The sequence below is a fragment of the Epinephelus moara genome, chromosome 13 (genome assembly GCF_006386435.1).
Source record: "Epinephelus moara isolate mb chromosome 13, YSFRI_EMoa_1.0, whole genome shotgun sequence".
NCBI classification, from domain to species: domain Eukaryota; kingdom Metazoa; phylum Chordata; class Actinopteri; order Perciformes; family Serranidae; genus Epinephelus; species Epinephelus moara.
In genome coordinates, this window is record NC_065518.1 from 13,232,828 (window position 1) to 13,254,203 (window position 21,376).

The 21,376-nt window shown below is 43.4% G+C and overlaps 1 protein-coding gene across 2 annotated transcripts; it reads left to right on the plus strand.

Annotated features, from left to right (window-relative positions):
- Positions 1-293: 293 nt before the first annotated feature.
- fam53b (family with sequence similarity 53 member B) lies at positions 294-21,233 on the plus strand. Of its 2 annotated transcripts, none has more exons than XM_050059895.1 (5): positions 294-477; positions 7,323-7,554; positions 8,403-8,457; positions 12,717-13,480; positions 20,123-21,233. In XM_050059895.1, the coding sequence occupies exons 2-5, from the start codon at positions 7,465-7,467 to the stop codon at positions 20,459-20,461; spliced, it is 1,248 nt and encodes a 415-aa protein (XP_049915852.1). In that variant the 5' UTR covers positions 294-477; positions 7,323-7,464; the 3' UTR covers positions 20,462-21,233. The 2 variants fall into 2 exon arrangements, with proteins under 2 accessions (XP_049915852.1, XP_049915853.1); XM_050059896.1 differs by having other exon boundaries at positions 294-468.
- The last annotated feature ends 143 nt before the right edge of the window (positions 21,234-21,376 follow it).

Sequence of the window (21,376 nt, forward strand, 5' to 3'; positions counted from 1 at the left end):
CTATATGCTCAGCTCAAAACTGTGATTACTTTTCATTACTGCAGGGCGGACTGAACCACTAGTTCCGTGAGCGTGGGGGTGGTAGAATTTGAAAAACTCTTAAATGTGTGATATTTTACTTCCTGCCACCACAAACTTCAGCTAATATGTACAAGAAGAGTAAATAAGGGAAATAACGTGTATTATTAACGTCAAATTAAAAGATTTAGCGGCGCGAGCAACTTCTCGGACCCCCCTCCCCCCTGTCAGAAGTGGTACGCTAGTGTAACAGGCTCATTAGCGTGCAATCTTGGACAGTAGTGCACTGGGGCAATGTTGTAGTTTGCAGGAGCCGCCTGGAGCAGGACGTGAAGTGAGCTGCTCTTCTTGCGTCCTGCCTGAACGCCTTGTTCTTGCTTTCGGTTCCAAACAAAACCCAACATGGTCAAGCAACACTAACCCGCTGCCCGGTGTCGTTGGAGATACGAGGTGCTCACCGTGAGTGCTACTTTTGGTCAAATAATAAAGTGTGTGTGTGTTAGCTAACTTAGGAAGAGAAGCTAGGTCATAAAGTGTGATGCTCCCTTGTGTTTTGAAAGTGTGTTATTCGCTTTAACGGTGGTTTTTACGCTCATATATTTAACTAGAACACCAGTTATGGAGTTGTTGGACGTAACATAGCTAAAATAAGTTAGCTTAGCAACTTTTCCTCATGGCTCTTTTGTCCTGTCTGGAGGTATTACATACATAAATGCAGCTTTAAGTGGTTTTTAAAGGCTTTTTCTGATTAATATTACATCTGCTTTGCCATTCAACACATTGTTAAAGACTCAATGTGATCAAATGTTGCAGGGAAGGTTAATTAAACAAGTGTCACTGCGTTTATGTGATGCCCAGACATGTCCATACATATGCAGAGTCCTAAAATGAAAGCAGCATTCATGTCAGTATCACCCATTCATATTCTTCTCTGTATGTAAGCCCAAAAAGTGTGCTGGGATTGTTGGATAATACGTGTAAACTCAGTCATATTAGCTGACAAAGTGCTTCATGACATTAGTTTAGTGTTGTCTATTGGCAAATTGTTATACCTATATTGTAATATTTATAATAAGCCAGTGGGTGCATGCATCTATATGTGACGCCACATTATTTGGTGTCCCATCATTAAGGTCTCTCTCAGACTCTTTTTCTTGTATGTTACAGTTTGTGCCGTTGCAGTGGAATGTTGTTGTCTTATCTTTATCTAGCCAACCTTCCCCTCAGGTATGAAGACCAAGCTGGCTGACATACAATCCAACGGATTCTGCAATTTAAGCACTCAGTGCGATCATAAACACTAGAGCTTGTTAAACCTGAACTTCTCAGTGTCCCATGGCCATGATTATGACTGCTAAAGTTCATAAGCGGCTCAAACATGCATAACCTATATGTCTGAAAGGAGAAAACAGCACTCACAGATGTGTCATTTTACCTCTCAAGCGTGCACATTTCATATTTTATCATCAGTCGCTAGTGGCCTTTCCGTCGAGTTCAAAATCCTGTTTGCTCTGTAGCCTGCGTGTAACATTCTGTGAGCTCCCGTCACACCAATTTCTTTGCCAAACTCATTTCCCTTTCATGAGGGATTTTGGAAAAAGGGGTTTAAGGGACTGTTTGTGCTGGTTACTTGGACAAGCTTAGTTTTCAAGGCCTTTTCTTCTGAAACTGAGAGGCATCCACCTGGAGGGCTGGCAGGCTCATCTGAAAAACTGTTGAACAGTTTTAGCTGGAGTACAAAAGAGGCTGCCTATGAGAGCTTGCAGATGATTCCTCTTGTCTGTATCACTGAAAAGTCTCGCTAAGATCCTGTGTATTGTAGCATCACTGTTATGACATTGTTTATATGGGGAAAAAATAGTTCCCTTTCGTTCTCATGTGTCATGTATATATGGTCAGTGGAAATGCAGTGTGGGGGAGGGATAAATTCCTGCATGTTCTACTCAAGTGCTTTTTCCTCCCCACTCTTAATTTTGATTGAGGTTAATATGGCTGTAGCCACTGGATGTGACTTGCTCATTATTAACATGGTGTTATTCTGCTGTGGGAGTAGGAGAGTGTTGTGTCTCCAGCTCCAACCCTTTGTAATTAAGAGACTTTGCTAGGTTTAGCATTCAAGTGGACAACATTTCTCTCCAACTTGGACAGGTTTGGTGAAAGCCTTGATTACCGAGCTCAACAAAGCTCTTGTTCTGGACAAATGTATACAGTGCAAGTGATTATGTATGAGATGATTAAACAGCAGGCCTGCTTTAAAACGTAGGCCTCCTTGGCTGCCATGCATAGCCATGCTGAGCCTTTGTGTTTATGGTAAGTGGGCAGCTGCATGCTTGGGAGACCTTGGCTGTACCCCAGGCCCTCAACTGAGCCTGATAACTACTATTGAAGCCTCCCAGCCATGCTCATTTCTGACTATTCACTCACTGCTTTAAATGTAGAGTGTGCCTCCTGTTTGACATAGCCTAATGTCTGTGAACATGCGGACAGCTGTGGGGCTGGCCTCCACCTTACAATGAGTTTCATAAATTGCTTTTCAGTCAGTCAGCCGTGGCAAACTTGGCGGCACCTGCCCTTTGTGGCAACTAATTAATGACGACACCAACAAAGAAAGTTTGAGGGTTTCAAAATCCTTGAGTTTTCACAGTGAGTATGATGCATAGCGCTGCACAAATGGTTTGCCAATTTGTCATTCAATTATCCGGTCTTCATGAGCCCTGCATGTCTGTCTGCCTTTTTATTGCATGCTCTGTAAACACACCCACCATTATGACATGAGGAACTGCTCAAACGTGAGTCCAAATATGGATCCTGTACAAGCCATGCAATTGGAAGTAGGCCACCAGAGCCAATAGCTCGGGGAAGCGAGCTTTTAAAGAACATGCATATTTTCTCCCAGGGGATCACTCTGCGGAAGGGGGACAGCTAAACTTTTACCCAGCATTCCTTTCACAAGTGGTACGGCGATGAAGAGCAGCACAAATCCCTCAGTTAGGTTTCAAGTCGGGCCGTCTCAGGTGCTCAGCAGATGCTCGGATTACTGAGATGGCCACAATCCTGGGATTGTTGAGAGCAGGACACAGAGCCGACTGCCATGCGTGCAGGAATGTCAAAGGAGGATGTCTGAAAATTCAGCGTAACATTTAAGCCGTTATTGTTAGTTTTGTATCAGTTTTACACAGGTGAAAGCTTCAATAAAAAAAAAAATGTAAGCATGTGTGATAACCCTAAAAATAATTTAAGTAGTTCCCACATGTATTCCTCAGTAGCCTATACAATGTGCGAGAATGATTTCAAACAGTGTTGTTTTCCACCAGCTGTCCAAGTGCTATAAAATGGATTAGTATTAGCTCTAATTGTCAGTCAGACACAAAGCTGCCAAATCCTTATGTAATGTTGGTCTAACCTGTGGGATTACAGTCTGAGCAATGTATGGAAAAGCTGCGCTAATTGGGGAAACAGAGCTTTCATGGGTGACAACAGTTTAGATGCCTATTGTAATGGTTAAGCTGACAGTCCGTAGTCTTTCTGGACTTGACTCCGATTTGTGAGTCTTAGAAAAGCGTCGTTAACAGTACAGTACTGTTGTGTCCTATCTTCTTGTAGAAAATAGAGCAGGGTCTGTTCAAGCTTGTGAAAGTTGAGCTGACTCAAAAGCAGGCCCTCGCTTTTATACCCGACCCAATCAGCTCTGTGGTTTCCTCTCCTGTCCTATCTATCGCTCATTTAGGCTGTGCAATAGCTCTGCTACTTCTGACACGGCCAAAAAAGCGACGCTTGAAAGGCTTGTGGTGACCACAAAGGAAGTGTGGAGTCCCGTCAGCTCGTCCAAAGCAGCGTTATTGCTGTCTTTCAGGAAAGGCCGCTGTCGCTGCAGACCCGTTTGCGTGTGTGATGGAAAGCCTCATCTGAGGGGGAACGTCCTGCAACGTTCTTCCCCTTCTCAGAGATTAGACTTCTCAGTTGTCATGGTTGTTGCTGCCCCAACCCAGATAAAGAGCTATCAGCCTGCAGAGGCAAGGAGACTCCAACTGATTCCAGATAACGGCAGCACCCCTATGGAGGTGATTCAGGCTTTGACGTCAGACGGGTAGTGGCACCCCATGGGCAAAAATTCTAGGTGCCTCATTGAACAGATTATGGCTTCATCTGCATATTTGAACACAGCAGTGTGCTCAGTATAAGGTGAGTGCATTGGGTGTATCCATTAAGCATTGGAAATGATTGGTAAGCTTTGTCTGTACAAGAAAAAGCAGACGAGGGCTTTGCCAGCGCTTCTCAACATGTTTTCTATTCACAAACTGTCACGAGTTTGAATGGTTTTCAAAGGCTGTGGGGCTAGGTTAGGCTTTTATAATTGTGTGTTCAACTTATGTCATGGAGCAGAGGAATGTTTATAATTACGTTATAAACCTCGCCCATTTAAAGCACTCAGCTCAGATTTATGGGATAAAAACGTAATGCCTGAGCATGAGAAAGATGATAAATTGTCGCGATTCGCTGTAACTAGGAGCAGTGGACGTTGTTTACAGTGTAGAGTCCAAAGTGTCAAGCTAAGTCAGACTTTTTTCCATATTTCTAGGGAAGGAAAACATCATTTAGTGTCCTTTTAGTTTGGGTAAACATCATGTTTAAGTGCTGTTCTTGTCTTTGCCAATTTAATTTCTTTTGGGCGAGGTTTTTTCTCTCTGTGTCATTGCCATCTGCATCCTTCACCGAGCCATTAATGGTAATATATAAACAACTGTTTCCTCCATGTCCCTAGTTATCTCTGCTGTGAACCACAGATCTGTGTGGTTAATGGTCACGCACAGTCTAGGCTGGCCTGACCTACTCCAGCTCCGAGCTTTGATCTGTTCTTTTCTTTTCACAGAGGCCACAAGTTAAAGCCGCCAGACATCCTTGAACCGCGTTGATCTCCTTGTAGAACTCCGCAAAAAACATCCTTGTGTTTAAGTTGTTTTCCTGACGTGATAAGTGTTAGTAATGGAAATCATATGCTGAATGCAAACACCACCTCCAGTATGTCGAGCTCCCCCAGGGTCTTGTGATGCTGCCCCCCGCCTCCCCCTAACCACCCCTGCATACACACTCCACCCCACCACCCGCAAACTCAGATGTCGCCTCTTTTGTTTCCCACGGTGTCTCATCTTCTGCACAGAGCACTCTTTTGTTTCACGTACACCGTCTCCCTCTCCTTTTTTTCTGCTTGCAGTTGTTCTGTCATTCAAACAGACACTCTCTGACCTTGCAGGCATCACACGACCATCTTGTGGCCACCTCACTTTGTTTCAGTCCCCTACCTGACGTCGTCTCGAGTGGAACTGATCTAATGGTTGTAAAAAAAAAAAAAAAAAAAAAAATCCTCTGATGATTTTATAGATTTACATCTGTGGCTAATCAGCTGCATACTGTAACTGTGGTGCAGCTCTAATGCAAAGACGGTTGTTTTGATAACCGCAAGGTCAGCTATTCCCAGCCTGCCCCTGAGGATTCAATTACACAACTTTGACTTTGCTCTATTCCCTCTCTGCGCTCCAGTGTGGAACACTTTGAGGAAACTTGCTCTCTCAGATGACTGATAATCCTCCACATCGACAGGCAGGAACAAAACAAGGTATAAAGTTCCAATTTTGGTGACACCGTGGAGAGGTGAAGATGCAGTGCAACTTCAGTTTATAGACTTGCACACGGCGACATGGGCGATGCCTTGCGAATCAAAGCGAGTGTTTGCTTGTAATGTTTGCACGCTCACTTAAGAATTAAAGGTGCTTGTCAACCCACTAACCTCTCTTGACTTTCCACTTTCCATCTTTCACTGTTGTATGTGTTAAACAGGTTTGCAAGAGTGCCGGTGTGGGGGATTACAGTGACTTCAGATTCCAAACAATTAAAGGCTCTACGCGTTGAATGTGTGCAAGATGAGCTTGAGGGTTCAATGGTTTACTGGCTCTGAAAAGTTGTTACTTGCTCCTTAATGGAGGACAGTAGCTGTTGACAGCTTGGATTCACAGAATGGAATAAAAGTTTCCTCCTGCAGCATGATCCACTTCTCCACAGTCTCAACAGTTTCTCCACAACATAGCTAAATATGCTATTTCCATGTACACAGTAGCGCTATCGCCTCAGACGCCAGGCCAAAACAAACAATTTAACTACATAGCCTGCTTATTAACTCAAGTTAGAAGCCCACATATCAAGGAATAATGACCAAATTGGGCAGGCTAAACACTGTTCTGTTCTTGAGCCACAACAAAGGCCAAAATGTGGCCTGCAACAGACCCTAACGTCCAGGCCACACTGCCTGCGTGAGCAGCGTGTGGCGGTTACCTCATTGAACTACTGGGGCTTGAACATATTTGATGTTCACACAGGCAGTGTTGCTGCTGCTATAACTGCTGTATTTCCACAATAAAAAGCTGATACTCATTTATAGAGCTGTGTAAGTCCTGCAAATACAAGCTAAAAAGTCTTTTGTTAACATATTAAGGAACTGTGTCCACGGAAACATTGTCAGAAGGCTTTTATTTTGACATGGAAATGTTATGTCTATGAGCGAAAGGTGGTACAATATAATATGACAATCAAACGACCACGTCTGTTTTTGCTAAAAACAACGCACGTCACGCGGAAATAACAGGCAAGACTCCTATTCTCTACATGTTCTGCAGCTAAGCAGCAGCTGCGCCGCGCTGGAGCAGCGCTCAAAAACGTGTGGCCCCCAACGGGCAGGTTAAGAAGAGTGAGGAATCAGCAGGCAATGATGGTATAAAACAGGTTTTTCAACAACTGTAAATCACCACAACCACGAGAGGTCCTTGAGCATACAGTCATACACGTGCACACAAAATATTAGGCTGATAGGTCCAGTAGTTTGCGAGATTAGCTGCTGACAGACAGACACAACCGACCAAAATGCATGATCCCCTACAGGCTTACATGTAGCAGAGATAATTAGCATACAGATTTAAAGCATAAAGATGCCATAGAAGTGATCTGAAAAATTTGTATGGACTGTTTTATAATTTTTTTTTTTAACTGCAGCAATTCCAGCCAAAGAAGGAAGCTACTCACTTTTCAGCGCAACCTCTGAAGTCATGTTTGATACTGAAAAAGAGACATTTTCTTTTGAGTATTCCTGTAAGAGAGAATTGGGTTTGCTCTCCATTGACGGTGTGTTTCAGAGCCTCCACCCAGGGGATCTGTTCTCCCAAATCCAGCTGGATTGTTCGCCGCTTATATGGTCGACAGAATGTCAGAAATGTACTGAATTCTAATCCTGTGCTCATCTTTGTGTGTCCGCTCAGGATCGGGCCGAGGAGTGAAGCACATTCCTGAAGGAGTCGAGGGCTGCTGTCTTAAGCTTATGAGAAACCAGCCCGCTTGCACCATGCCTGTCAAGATGGCCGCCAGCTTTTCTTGCCCTCACTGGAACAACTTGGGACAAGGATGTGTGTTGCCATGGTGATCATTTTCAAGAAAACACTGGAAAAGAAGGGTGCCGAGGATGTAACACCCAAAAGTGCAAATTTGGGCCCGGTGAGTTTCTTTTCTACCTTGTGTAAGCATTTTTCTGTGTGACATGTGGCATTTTATGTTCACCTGTAGCCTCGCCAACGGTCTTCAGCTGCACTTGCGAAGGGGGAACGACGACAAGGTGCTGCTCTCAGTCAGGAAATTGCCGGTCACTCACTGCTCCACAGCAGTTTTATGGCTCTACATTATATTTTCCAATAATGTCAACTTCAATCAGAGCTTAAATTTGACTTTTAGCTTCCCCTGTGTTAATTTTTTTCTTTGGAAAATTCACAAGTGTTGCCTGACTGAATGTCAGGAAGCGATGTTAAAAGACGTATTTGAATGTTGGAGATTGGGAATAAGGGATGTTTTTGTTACAATTACTGATAATTGCATCATAATAGCTGCCAAGTGTTATCACCAGAGCGTTTGTCATCTGGTTTTGAATCCCCCGTGTTCCATTTACTTCACTCAAAATGACAATGGAGTATTTTAGTTCCACTAGGCTGAGCAACTCTGACTCATTCTCTAATCAGCATCCATGCAATAGAAACCTCCTCTCTGCCAGCACAGAGTGAGAAAATTCCCCCACTAATGTGGACTGCATTTGCCCTCTTAGCCACGTGAAATGAAGTCATCATGCTCACAGGCGAAGTGTCAATCACAGGCATTTATGGTGGAACTCTCTGAGTTGATGAGCTGCACTTCAGGGCCAATTACACATTAACAAAATTTGACTTCATGTAGGTTTTTACTTACTTATTGACTTGTTATTGCGAGAACCTCCTGTACATTTTACACACACACCTGTTAATGTGACTCTTTGTTTTCTGGCGAGCTGACAGTGAATCTCTCTTGCGTCTCTGCAGTTCCAGGCACAGACCATGAGCCAGGGGACTGCACTTTTCTCTTGTGGACTCATGGGTAAGAGTCTGACATCTTTCTCATCAATACACATTCATGCCTGGAAGGGTGAGATGGATAACTTTTGGCAGTAAAGAACCAAAGTAGTATTTCAGTAAAAGTACACTGTCTGGAAATTTGGTCAAGAAATTATAGAGATATAACAGGAAATTCTACCTTGGTGGAAGTCAGTCAATCTCAAAGTGGGGTCCATGGCACTCTGTCAGGGAGTCTGGGATACACTTCAAATTATTATGATCTATAAAACTTTTCTTTTTTTAACAAAAGGCTTCATAGTTAGTTGCATTTTTTATCTAAAAGAGTTCATAGATTAAATTCTAATCTAGCAAATCTATAACTATTCTCTTGTGCTGCTGTTGTACCTAACTAAAGCCCCGTTTCCACCAAACACTTTCAGTATGGTACCTTTGGAACCAACAGTAACCCTTCAGACATGGTACCTAGACCCTAGTGTTTCCACCACAAACTGTACTCTTAAAAGTGGGCGGGGTTGTTGTCACTCACTGCTCCGCCCAGCACTCACTGTATTTCGTACTTTCTCAGTCTGCACCTTATTTATCGTCCACAGAGCGAGGCTGCACGCTGACATTTTCAGAACAAAACAGAACAGGTCACTCAATGTGCCTTACTTGTAGGGCTGCGCCGAATAGTTCAAAACTTTGAAGATTTAATCACATTGACATTTGAAGTCTCAATCAACATTTATCAACATATTTTTTTGGAAGTTATATTCATTCTGTTTAAACCCAGTGTTCCTACGCACTAACAATATCAGTGTTATAATATTTGTCGAATTAGATTCCAGTGGTGGCTGATTAGGATAGTTTTTTCCAATAACTTCAGAGCGTTATAATGTCCGAAAATCAAATTTAGTGAAAAAAGACAGATGTAATTATTTCCAACATTCACAACATGTTTTTTTTTTAATCTAATTAAATACTCTGCTTCAATCAGTATATGTTTCCATTCAGCCCTTTAAAAACAACATTCTCACTGCGGTTTAAAAACCTGTTTGCGCTCCAGCTTGCCGCACACAACTGGAACAACTGAGAGCAGGCATGAACTATTTATTGCATGTATAGGACCTGTTTGTGTATGTGTGTGTATTTCGGGCCTGTGTGTATATGACAACAGAGTGAAAAAATTTAATTTCCCCTCAGGGGATTAATTAAGTATATCTTCTTCTTCTTCTTCTTCTGTATTAACGGGGCAGTCTAACAGCAACATAAATTACATTTATTCATTAAAGAAAGTTGATTCAATGAAAAAAAGATTAACTCATTCAAACAATGAATCTCTTCATTCAAATTTAGGACTTTGAGGATTTCATAAATTTTTTTGGGGGTCATGACGTCATTAAATATGATGGCAGACATTCAAGGCTTCATTTAAAAACCAAAATAGAAGCTTCAAATGTAAAAAAAAAAACAAAGCAAAACATTTGGTACTGACCTACTTACTTATCATGTCAAACTGGACCTGACAAGTAAATACGTTCTTACAACGCTCCTCAGCTGCTTGTAGAAGCCGGGAAATGTCAGGTGTTTCGTGACAGCAGTGGTTTGGAGGGGCTCGCTGTATTGTAACATTTCTGAGAAATTATTGGCAGAACAGCAGCAAGCCCGTCTCTGCTGCATCTGGTCGACGGTCACACGGCATTATGTGAAACATGTCTGACAGGTGTTTCAGCCAAGACGACTGCGCGTTAATGACTATGTGTTAGCGGCTTATCATTAGCAGGGATCTCATGGCACTCCTGCATGCCATAAAGCTGTGGACATGTTGTCCCCAAGTTGAAAATGTGGTTATGACTACAAAGGCCAGTATCCTTAGTTCACCCAGCCTTGTGAGTAACAGCCTCTGCGGTCTTTGTATTGTAAGATTAAATGGTATTCTGCCCTTGCAGTAACTTGGCATTGAGTGTGTAACACTGGCAGAGAACACAGCAGTACCAGTAGGTGTTGTTAACACGGCCCTTTGTTCTTCCTCCTGTCCGTGTACTGTAGATGGTATTTTAGGATTTTATCTCCACTGGAGAAGAATAGACCTTTTTGCATACCAGGAGTGGGCAGAGGCCTCGCCGGTAGGTATCTGACTCAGAGTTGACTGACCAGTTCAGTTGGCTGACCCATTCAGTAATTCACAGAGTTTCTGTTGTAGGAATAACAGGTGCTTTCCTGGCATGGTAGCTATTGTGCCACTGAGTAATGGCAGATAGGGAGCTGCTCTGATATAAAACTATTGTCAATCTTAACAAATAAACACGGTGATACGCTTTAGCCGGACTGTTTATGACGGGTTATTGACATTTTATCTCGCCTTGCTCCAGCAGACACGAGGTTTGATATCGAGTCAGTTAGACATTGAGCTCAGCTCCCTTTCCCAATTAGCTGTGATTACAGACTGTGACACTAAATCAGTGCCTGGAGGACAGGGTTTATTTTTAGTGCCAATTACACAAAGCAGTCAGTAGTGTCAATACAAAGTACACATGCTGCTGGGACCAGTGCACTGACCCAGACTGGAGCAGTGTCATGGATGTTGAGGTTGCCAAACTTGACCTCTCATGATTGTAGAACCTTGGCACAAGAAACTGTTTTCAGGACGGTTGCGTCTCAAAGGTTCATGCCTGATGTAATTCTTTGTTTTGTTCTTCTTCTAATAGAGTCTGCACATGCATATTTTCTAATTTGTCATCCAAAAGCTCTCATGTAGAAACCCTGCACATTATATTTGGTGTTTTAAATTCCTTTTGACACTGAAATAAAATGCAGTCCTCAAGCCTTGATGATGTCATGCCTCATGAAAAATAAAGTGTAAAGGAGGAGGGAGGTTTTACAAGCCAATACAAGAGCTTAGGGGTGGGCGATATGTCCATTATACTCGATGTATCGTGGCTTGTTCCATGTGGGATGTATATGAAACAACTATATTGCAAACACTGACCAAAAATTGTCATGTTATTTTGCCACCTGCTTTGTTTCTCTCGCTCGGTCCTACAGCTCTCTCCCTCTCACAGATACAAAAAGAAAAGAAGTTTGCAGGGCTCCTGACCGCGACAATGTAGTCGCATTTTGCGACCATGGAGCACCAGTGCATCTTGCAAATATTATTAATATATAAACCGGAGAGCTGTTAGTTTATTTACGTGAACATTGACTATAAATTGTCATGTTACTTTTTTTTTAACCCACTAGCATGACACTGGCTTTGGCGCTTTGTTTCTTTTGCTCAATCCTATGGCTCGCTCCCTCTCACAAATACAAAAAGAAAAGAAAGTCTCACACACCTCTCCACCCATCAAGACCGCTCTCTCCATGTCGATAGTGTGTAAGCAGGCGAGGCGTGTGTTTTTGTGTATGCATACATTACTAATAAGTCGTGTTTTGCAACCATGGAGCACCAGTGTGTCTTGCAAATGTTATTAAAATATATGAACTGGAGCGCTGTTAGTTTATTTATTGCTCACAGTAAATAAATTCTCTCCTATAACAGTGTTGCTGTAATGGTTTAACTTTACACTAACTGTTAACTGTTGACCGGAAGCTTCAGTTTCACAGGAAAAACCCCGACACTTCAGGATAAAAGCTTCAGAACAGTGGTTCCCAGTTGGTCCAGCCACAGGGTCCAGATTTCTCCTTAGTCATTAGTTCAAGGTCCACACAGTGTAATATATTCAGCGTCATACTTGCATTTGGCCATGTCATCGAGCTAGTTTGCTGTCTCTGTCATGTAGCTGTCCATTGGTCAGTCATTCTACAGCAGGAAACGGCACTTCAAAATAAAAGCTCTGTTCCGGAAATTCACTGTATTTTAAAATAAATTGTGTTTTTTACAAACTTGACACATTTGTCACTTGCAGTCCATTCAGGATGGACCCGTGACGGTACTATATCTTAATTATAATAGTACTAAAACTTTATTTTAGTAGTTGTTTATTTAGTAATTTAGTATTTTAGTAGTCTACAGTAGTTCAGAGGAGATTTCAAAATATTGAGAGATATATTGTGTATCGTGTGTGTCGCCTTAAAATTGTGCAATATCATGTAAAGGCCGTATCGCTCAACCGTACCAGAGCTGCAAAGTTACTTCAAGATCAGCTGTTTGAGTTCATTCATAAACCAAAGTTCATTCATTAACCATAAGCCAAAATTCAGGGTCTTGGTGTGCAAATAACCCCAAAAATCATTTACTGTACTTAACATGAGAATCTTGTTTAAAGGTTATTTAATTTAAATTAATCTGGTCTTTTGTTGCAGAGACAAGCCGGTGGTGTGATGTGGGTCACAGCTGTGCCATACAGCAGAGGCCAGTTGGGACAAGCTTGGAGAGCCTGTGGGATGTTCTTCCTGAGGTGCACAAGAGTTCTTCCCACTGGGACTGGGATGTTGGCTCCACTTCGACCACAATCACCAGCTTGTTGCATGACCTCAGCCTGACTGAGGCTGCGTCCTCGCACTCCACTGCACCCCCCAGCAAGCGGCAGTGCCGGTCCCTGTCCTGCTCAGATGAGCTCGGCGGTTGCCGCTCTACCTGGCGCCCCCAGGGCTCTCGCGTGTGGACGACGGTGGAGAAGAGGAGGTGCCACAGCGGAGGCAGCGTCCAGCGCAGCGGCGTGGGGAACGTGCAGCTCGGCTTCCCGGCCATGCAGCGCAGCTCCAGCTTCAGCCTGCCCGCCCGCTCCAACACCCTGGAGCTGCCATGCTTCGCCCAGCATCCCGCCCGCCTCTCCGCATTCACCGGCCTGACGCCCTCCTCCTCCATGATTCTGTCCTCCGAACCCTCAGCGCAGCCCCTCTACCTCTCTCATGAACAGATCTGCCTCCCTGAGCCTCGTGGACCCTCGCCACCCAGCTCCCCTGACTCGACGCCAGAGCTGGAGCGCCGTGGTGGACAGGGGGGTCTCGCCCGCAGTCGCTCACAGCCGTGCGTCCTCAATGACAAGAAGATTGGTGTGAAGCGCAGAAGACCAGCGGACACACACAAACAAAGGCCTTCTTTGGACCTGGCAAAGATGACCCAGGTTGGTACAGAAAGAAACTGCTTTGTCTCATATGTAATCAGGACAATATACTCTTGATTAAATACAACAACTATGTATCCTGTTAAACATCACTTGACACAGTTAAACTTTATATTTAATGTGTCACCTTAGAGTGCCACATAATTTATCAGAGGCAGTTTCCAGTGGCATTTTATGTGCCATTCATTTCTCGGATGAACTTGCCACAGATCTCCTTATGTGCTCCAAAAGATCACTTTCAAGATAAAGAGATAAGACCCTCAGGAAATGTTCACGCCAGCTGGAAGCTCTGCTAGGTCCATCAGTCTCACTAACATTAGCTAGATATACTTCGCTGTTGTGGCAACTTGCTCTTCCATGTTGGATAAACAAACACTTCCAACAAAGGTCACGCCATTGTGTCTGTTCTCCCTCAGCACACCTCAAAGTGTTTCTGCAGGCATTGTCATTAAATGAAGGCGACCGTTCATTCATGCAGGCCTGTTCCGGGTCACATTCCAGTAGGTGGTTGTGTTTTTGCACTTGCAGAAATGAGTGCATAAAAGCAGAGAATTCTGTTTTTGTGTTTCTGGATAAAAAAGATTTGATTAAAGCAGGAATTAAGAGGTCAGTCAGATGATCACTTTTTAATTCTAAAAGAAATGGCCTTATGAAACTAGGCTTGGGCTGATCCATTTCTGAAGTCAACAGACAATCTGTTCCATCTGCACATCCTGGCAGGCGTTTGTCTCTTTGCCCCTCAGACACACACACAGCACACAGACGCACATAGTAAAATTTCACATGTACACTGACTGGATCATTAACACTGAGCTGGACTTGGCCCCTCTGAGAAAGTCACTCAGAGTTCAGCAAAGTCTTAACAACAGCGCTGCTGTGACACGACAAGCAGACGCCACACACGCTCCAAACACAGACGAGGTCAGCGTGGAGAAAAAAGCCCTAGGCGAGGCAACCAACAATATTTTCTCAGAGGAACGTCAGGGTGCTGAGTTTGTTAGCATTGGATCTTTCCTGCTGTTTGTGCATTGTGTTCTCTGTTCCTCTATCAAAAGGGACTGCTGGGTTTTATTGCATCATATCTTTTTTTTAGATTTCTTTTTAAACTTCTCAAGTGACTGTGGTTTTGAGGCAAGCCCTAGAGAGAATGCCATCAGATATTCTGCCCCACTTATGCAACTAAACCCAAAGGCAGTGCTGATAAGTCAATCAACATTAAAAAAAAAAAAAAAAATCACCGGAGAAGTTATACAATCGCTTAATCGCTCAGTCATTTATCAAGCGACAATGCCACTTTTGTCAGTGCCAGCTTCTCAAATGCAAAGATATGCTGCTTGTCTTTGGTTTATATCCTCCTGAGACCCTGTGACCTCATATGGACATCACATTTTGGGCTTACTTGAACTTACACTCTATGCTGCTTAACTGTTGTCCTCGTCTTTGGACACTTTTTGTGCCATCTAGTGCACAATACACTAATCCATGTAAAAACAAGATGGCAGCCATCTCTGCCAAGTCAGTCTGCAGCCGACCCTACACAAACGAGGGCAAGATCCAAAACATGATCACTTTTTATGGTTGAAATTTGTTTATTTATGATTAATAATGTTTGTAGTTTGATATGGCAATACATTTGACCAATTTTAGCAACAAGCTAAGACGCTGTTAATTAGCAAGTACTCCTTTGAAGACATTGGGGCTTAATTATCGTTGACAATGTTACGTATTTTATACTTATCAGGTCCTACTGACCTCACGGCTAAACTAACTGGATGGCAAGAAGTAACGGAAGGTAACGTGCACCGTGTCTACGTTCTAAGCTAGACTACGAGTTTTGTTGAGGATGGCTGAGCGTGAGCATCTGTATATGGATACAATCTGACCAGCACTTCTTTGCCTAAAAGCTAGCATAAAAGGGCTCAACGTTAGATCCATATACGAACATGGCTGGAGCTTTCTGTACGTACTCTGCGTTCATTTCCCCTGTATTTATGCAGGTTTTCTCAAAGCTTACAGATACAGACGAAACGGAGCAGTACCACCGGAGTTTGTGGGTATAGTGTAACGTTAGTGTAGTTTAACCAAGATATGAGTGTAGCAGAAGACGAAGAAATTTGAAAAATGGCTCGACAGAATGAATCGGTAATATCATGAAAAGAATTCTCCGTCCGCATGTCGCGATGTATTTAACGGCCTCATAGACTACCATCATCTACAAGGTACATTATTACAACCTCCTCCACCATCACCTTATCTGTTGTTATCGGAAACCTTTGACTTTGGCCTCTAGTGCCATCTGTTGGCTGTATTTATGCCAACGTAAAGGACGCATGGGAGTATGTGCAATTACAATATTTGAAAAGGGCGTATCTGTTTTTTTGTATGTAGAGGGAGTATAAACAAGCCCAAACATGAGAAACCATATTTCACGTTTCCATCTGGAGTTGGAGGAAAAACAGCCAGTGGTGGTTGCTGCCAATCAGACAACAATTGAACAAGTGTGTCGCGAATAGTGACACAGTGGAAAAGAAGTAAATCATTAAAGGAAATGCAAAATTTTGATGCATCAATAATCGTTTTAAAATGGCATCATAGCCCTTTGAATCAGAATCAAATCATGAGGTGCCTAGAGATTTCCACCCCTCGTTTTAGGACTGTTGGATGAACAAAAAAGATGTTGTTGACAAAGATCTTGCCCTGGGCTCTTGGTGAGCACTGTTTCCCACCATTTTATACGCTAAACGATAATTTGATAAGCTGAAAAATAGACCGATTGTTCAAACCTAGAAGTCTGAAGTGTGCGACTTTGAAAATTCAGGGAATCACAGTGGAGAAAAAAAAGACGTACGCTTGTGGCCATAGATCAAACTTGCTCTGCACTCAACTCGTGGGCTGCACATGCGTCACCCTATCGGTGCTCAAAGTCACCTTACTATTCAAAGATTGGTCACAGTGCTGAGTGTGTCTCTAAAGTGCCCTCTCATCCACAGGGGTGTAGTTTACCCAGAGAGAAACTGCTACCCTCGGCGTGGCTCTCTGTGGCTCCATGAATGTCAGGAAGCAGAGCAGCTGTGGCAGAGGTTATAGATCGTTGCACAGGGGAGATGCGTGTTGGGTAAAGAGATATTGATTTCTGTAAATTCAGCTCAGTGGGTGGATTGCTGCCACAACCGGGCCTCATGAGCTATTGATCAGCTTGTATTGACGGAGAGTCAAGGTCAGTATGGATGAGGAGTTGGCTGTCTTCTCCATTTCATTCAGAGAGAGAGGGGGTGGGTGATAGTAGCAGACAAACTGGACACCGGCAGCACTTATTCATGACCCTCATTGTGATGTGGTGCAGTAAGTTGATTGAGGACACAAGAAGGTTTTCTCTGCCCTGAAACTCTTCTTCTGCAGAACGCCCCCTCCACTCCAAGTTAGAAAGTCCTCCTCCACTCAGAAATGTGTTTTTCTTATGTTCAGTGCTACGCTCAGACTCTTGCTAAGTGGAAATCTTTCTGGAAGCTCAGAGTTGACAAGTTGAGAAGTGTTTTCTGACAATTTCAAAAATGGCACAGACCATGGATGTTAATTTTTTAGTGGATTTAAGTTCTTTGTAATTTTATATGTCTGAGGAAGATGTTGATATTCCCAAAGGCTTCATCTTTTCCTCTCATGTGTCCTGCTCGCTAACTTGCTAAATCGTTAGTCTCATTGGCTTCAAGATGCCGACAAGTTCCATTTGAAGGCAGCATGTCTGCCTGACCTTGACTATACTGACTTGTATCCGTGCAAAGTTTGTCACTAGAGAGGTGTTTTAACATCCCTCTGCTGAACAGGGCGTTGTCTGTTCAAACGTACCCCGAACAAGCTAGTTTAAATGCATAATATGAAACCCAGTTGCTGTCTGATATTGGAAACACATATCGACCGGGGGAACGGATTTCGACACAACACTGGCAAAGACACCTAAAACCTCCAGCGCCGAGCGGTCTTGTCAGCACAGAGAGCAGAGTTAGCATTAGCATAGTGAAAGTTTTGACAGCAAACATGGCAGAGTGTGTAGCTTTTGGGTTTAAATCTACTCTGGAGCTTCCTTCCACTATACTACCCTACCCAACACCTCATCAATGCAGATACCATTGAATGTTTTAGGACCAATAACACTGCATCAGCTACTACCAGTTAGCCTACAAGCTAACAAACAATGTGAATAATAAAAGCTAACTACACGTACCATTCTGATACCTCTGCTCGTCGCGAGACTCCTCATCTGCGTCTGGTCTGACTGACGCTCAAACATGTATGGCTAAATCTCTCAAATGTTTCCTCTGTTTCCTGCCATCTTGATGAACACTGCTCTCGCACAGGTCAACCTAGCCTCACAGCGTTGGGGAAAGCGGAAAGCAAACTGTGGGAAAACCATGTTAAACAAAATATTGGTCATAGCAACATACTTACAACATGTCTGGACAGGAGCTGTAATGTCGATGACTATGCCTGTTTTGCTAAAGTCCAGACTACACACAGCCTTATCAGTCCTTGGTCCCATGGCCTGGGCCAGAAATCTGATGGTTGGGACTGAAGTGCGAGTGCAGAAGGCAGCAGTGCGACACTGGCCTGGTGCTGACAAATGTTACCCACCTTGTCTGAGCCAAGAAAAACAGCAAGGCCCCGTTTGATCTACTGCTGCCCGGTGCTGAGACCTTTCTCACTGCTGTCAGGTTCAAGACGTGGACCATAACTTTCATAAATTTCTCCCTGTCTCATGTTATAAACTGAATCCCTTTGGGCTTTTTAACATTTCTTTAAAGACACAATCAAAAGGTTGATGACGACACTTTGTGCTCTAGTAGGATCGATTATTTGCAGCTGTATTTAATACACTTGGCTGTGACCCGCACCCCCAACAGTCCCATCCTTGTTAGGTATTGCATAAGCACACAAGTGACAGGAGGTTTCACAGAGGCCCTATTCTCCTGTGTCCTTCTGGCCTAACACCGTAGTGGTCAGGCATGAGGCAGCTGTCCTGCCCCCACCACATTAGCTGCACAGATTGGATAAGCCTCTGTCATAAAGCCTTCCACTCCAGCACGCACAGCTGCCACAGGACTTGCCTGCAGCAGCGCTGGCACATGTGGATTTGCCTAAGGAAGTTTCTGGGTTTCCCAGATGTATGTGTTCATTGTGCAGTTCTAGTGAAAGGCCGGCAGAGTCAAAAGGCCGACATGAGTGATGTCTGCCCTCTGGGTATCTGGCCACTTGCTGCCTGGGTTCCTGTTGGACCTCACATGAAATAGCCTCACTTGTCCAACTACCAGTTGCTCCAGTATGTAATGCAGGCTAAATTTATACCCTTCAACTCTTGTTACTTTTTCATATTATAGTGGTTTTTGTCCAGTGTCCAGCTCTGACCTCACTGACTCACCCACATACTGTATGAGTACAGTAGAGGGATTGTTTTCATAGGACGGCTGTTTGCCTTTTGGTTTAGTTTGTGTCCTAGTTAGGACATGGATCATAGACCAAGATGAAGGAAATGTTTTTGATTTGCTCACCGAATACGCCATCACCACGGAGGCTATGGACTCCTACCAGACCAAAGATTTGGCTGTGTTTAAAGGGTAACTTTCTAACTTGGACTCTGTATACCATGTTTTTTGGGTCAAAGTGACTAATGGAGAGAAGACTTTCTTTTAATTGGTCCAGTATTGAGGAGCACTGCAGCCGCCAGCAATGTACGTCCACTAAAAGTGCTATTTTTTTGCCACTGACAGGCTCAGATTATGATTGTAAGTGTCTGACAACATTCATAAGGATCCCTACAGAGACCGACCTTTTTATTTAAGGGTACCTTCAGACCTAGAGTTGTCTCGCTTTGGTCCGAATCAGGGACCTATTTTGTTACAAAGCCGCATATTTGCCTAGAGTTGGTTCATGTTCTCACGGCAGCATTTACAAGCGGACCAGATCAAATGTCTTGCGTGAGACAGCTGCTCTTGATTGGTCAGAATTTCCATGTGGGAAAAATCCAGGAAGTAAACAAAACGTTGAAGAAGAGTACACTTGCAAGATAAATGTGACACTTTCTAATGTCACAATGGAGGGACAACTACGCAGGTTGATTTTAGCGCTGCTCATCGTGGACTATATTGCTGTCATTGTTCATTTTAGTCAAACCATACAGTTTGAAAACGAGGCGCGGCTCCAACTAGAAAACAATGTTTTGATGCTATGGATGTGCTGAATGTGCATATTAAGGCAGTACAGGAGGAGGTGCACATTAATAATCCTCCAGGACTGTAACATGCTCATGTTTAACCCAAACAATGTGTCATGTGACTGCAGTTGGTTAACAAAAAGGACCTAACTCTTAAACAAAAGCTTGATTTCTGTAGGAATCCTTTCAGTAATGTTGTCAGATACTTGGAATAATAATCCGAGCCTGTCAGTGGCAAAAACAAGCAAAAGGGCTGACAGCTGCAGCCCTCTTAATACTGGACCAATTTCAAAAGTTGTTGCTCCCATTAGTCACTCACACAAAAACATGGGAAAAAAGGAACCAGGTTGTTAAGTTATTACAGTTTGAGTGTTTGCTTGTTTCCTTGGCAATATCAATTTTATGCTTTTAAAGAAAATCATCTTTCTGTATTTCCACAGAAACTTCGGAATTTCCACAGCCTAAGCTGCCCTGGAATTACAGTTGAAGACAGCTGTGAGTCAAGCCAGGCCCTCCCAACTCTCAGGAGCACCTCTCAGTGTGACACTGACGACTCATCAGCAAACGATTGCGGCTTGGAGGCCGTTCAGCCTCGGACCAAAGAGGATGAGATCACCAGGAACGCGCCGTCAGACCCCACCATCGAGGAGGTGGACTGGATGCCGGGGACGACCAACGGGAAGGACAATGAGCCCCTGTGGGCGGGGCTGTGTAGCATGAGGAAGGACATGTATCAGCTTGGAGGCGAGCTCGACATTGAGCAAATTGAGAGGAACTGAGCTGGACTGTCTTCCTCTCAGGGGACGTGGATTTAGGGGACTGAAAGTTTATCACCAGGTGGTACAGTAAACAGTACTGATAGTCTTAAGGACAAAGCAAGTGGAAAGCTAATGCAGTGAGCGTTCCAGCACTTGTTTTTTTTTTTTTCTAAAGGAGAGATTGAGCAGGAGCTTTGTGGGCTAAACCCCTATTTTTGGAGGCTTTGTGTAGTCAGAAGCTACTCCCACACTGTGCGTTATCTCAACTGTGTCTCAGGAGAACAAGGAAGTCGTGGAGGACAGATTCGGGTGGAGATAATAGAACTGATAAATATAAAAGTGATATATTAATGTTGGCTCAGAGACTGGGGTCTTTAACATTTCTCTGTAACCCTGATAATCTTCATTGTACTGCGTTTGGAGAGAATTCACAGCAGGTTTGTATAAATTCTCTGCACTAGAAAAGAGTGTCCGTTCCTGTGACGTTCCTCAAGAGTACATGAGTACATGACGGACAGAAATGAAGACTACTTTGAGAGCTACTGTTAGTAAAGCCCCTTTCACTCTTACTGAGCAGCAAGCTGCACGCACACACGACCTGTAAAGTATATTGAAGAGCTTAACATTTCACAGTAACATCAGGCTTCTCTCTGAGATCTATGCTCCCGTTTGTGTGAGAGGAACTTTGTGATGCTAATAGCGTTAATATTCTTTCTTTTTACGATTTGTAACTACAAAGTTATGTAAAACATGAGCATATTTCTATACAAATAAAACACAGTTTTAAATGTGTCATTTGTAATCCTGTTATTTCAGCGTCTTTATTCACATACAGTAATTCAATGTGTGTTCTTAAAGGGTCACTACCTTCATTTTTTAACCTTTCTTTAACCTCCTAGTTTTGTGTCTTAGTGACTAATGGGAACAACAGTTTTT

Bases quoted from the DNA above. Each gene is read 5' to 3' on its own strand.
- fam53b (XM_050059895.1), top strand. From the start codon at position 7,465: ATGTGTGTTGCCATGGTGATCATTTTCAAGAAAACACTGGAAAAGAAG. The intron at 7,555-8,402 runs GTGAGTTTCTTT...GCGTCTCTGCAG, and splicing joins AAAGTGCAAATTTGGGCCCG to TTCCAGGCACAGACCATGAG. The intron at 13,481-20,122 runs GTTGGTACAGAA...GTATTTCCACAG, and splicing joins ACCTGGCAAAGATGACCCAG to AAACTTCGGAATTTCCACAG.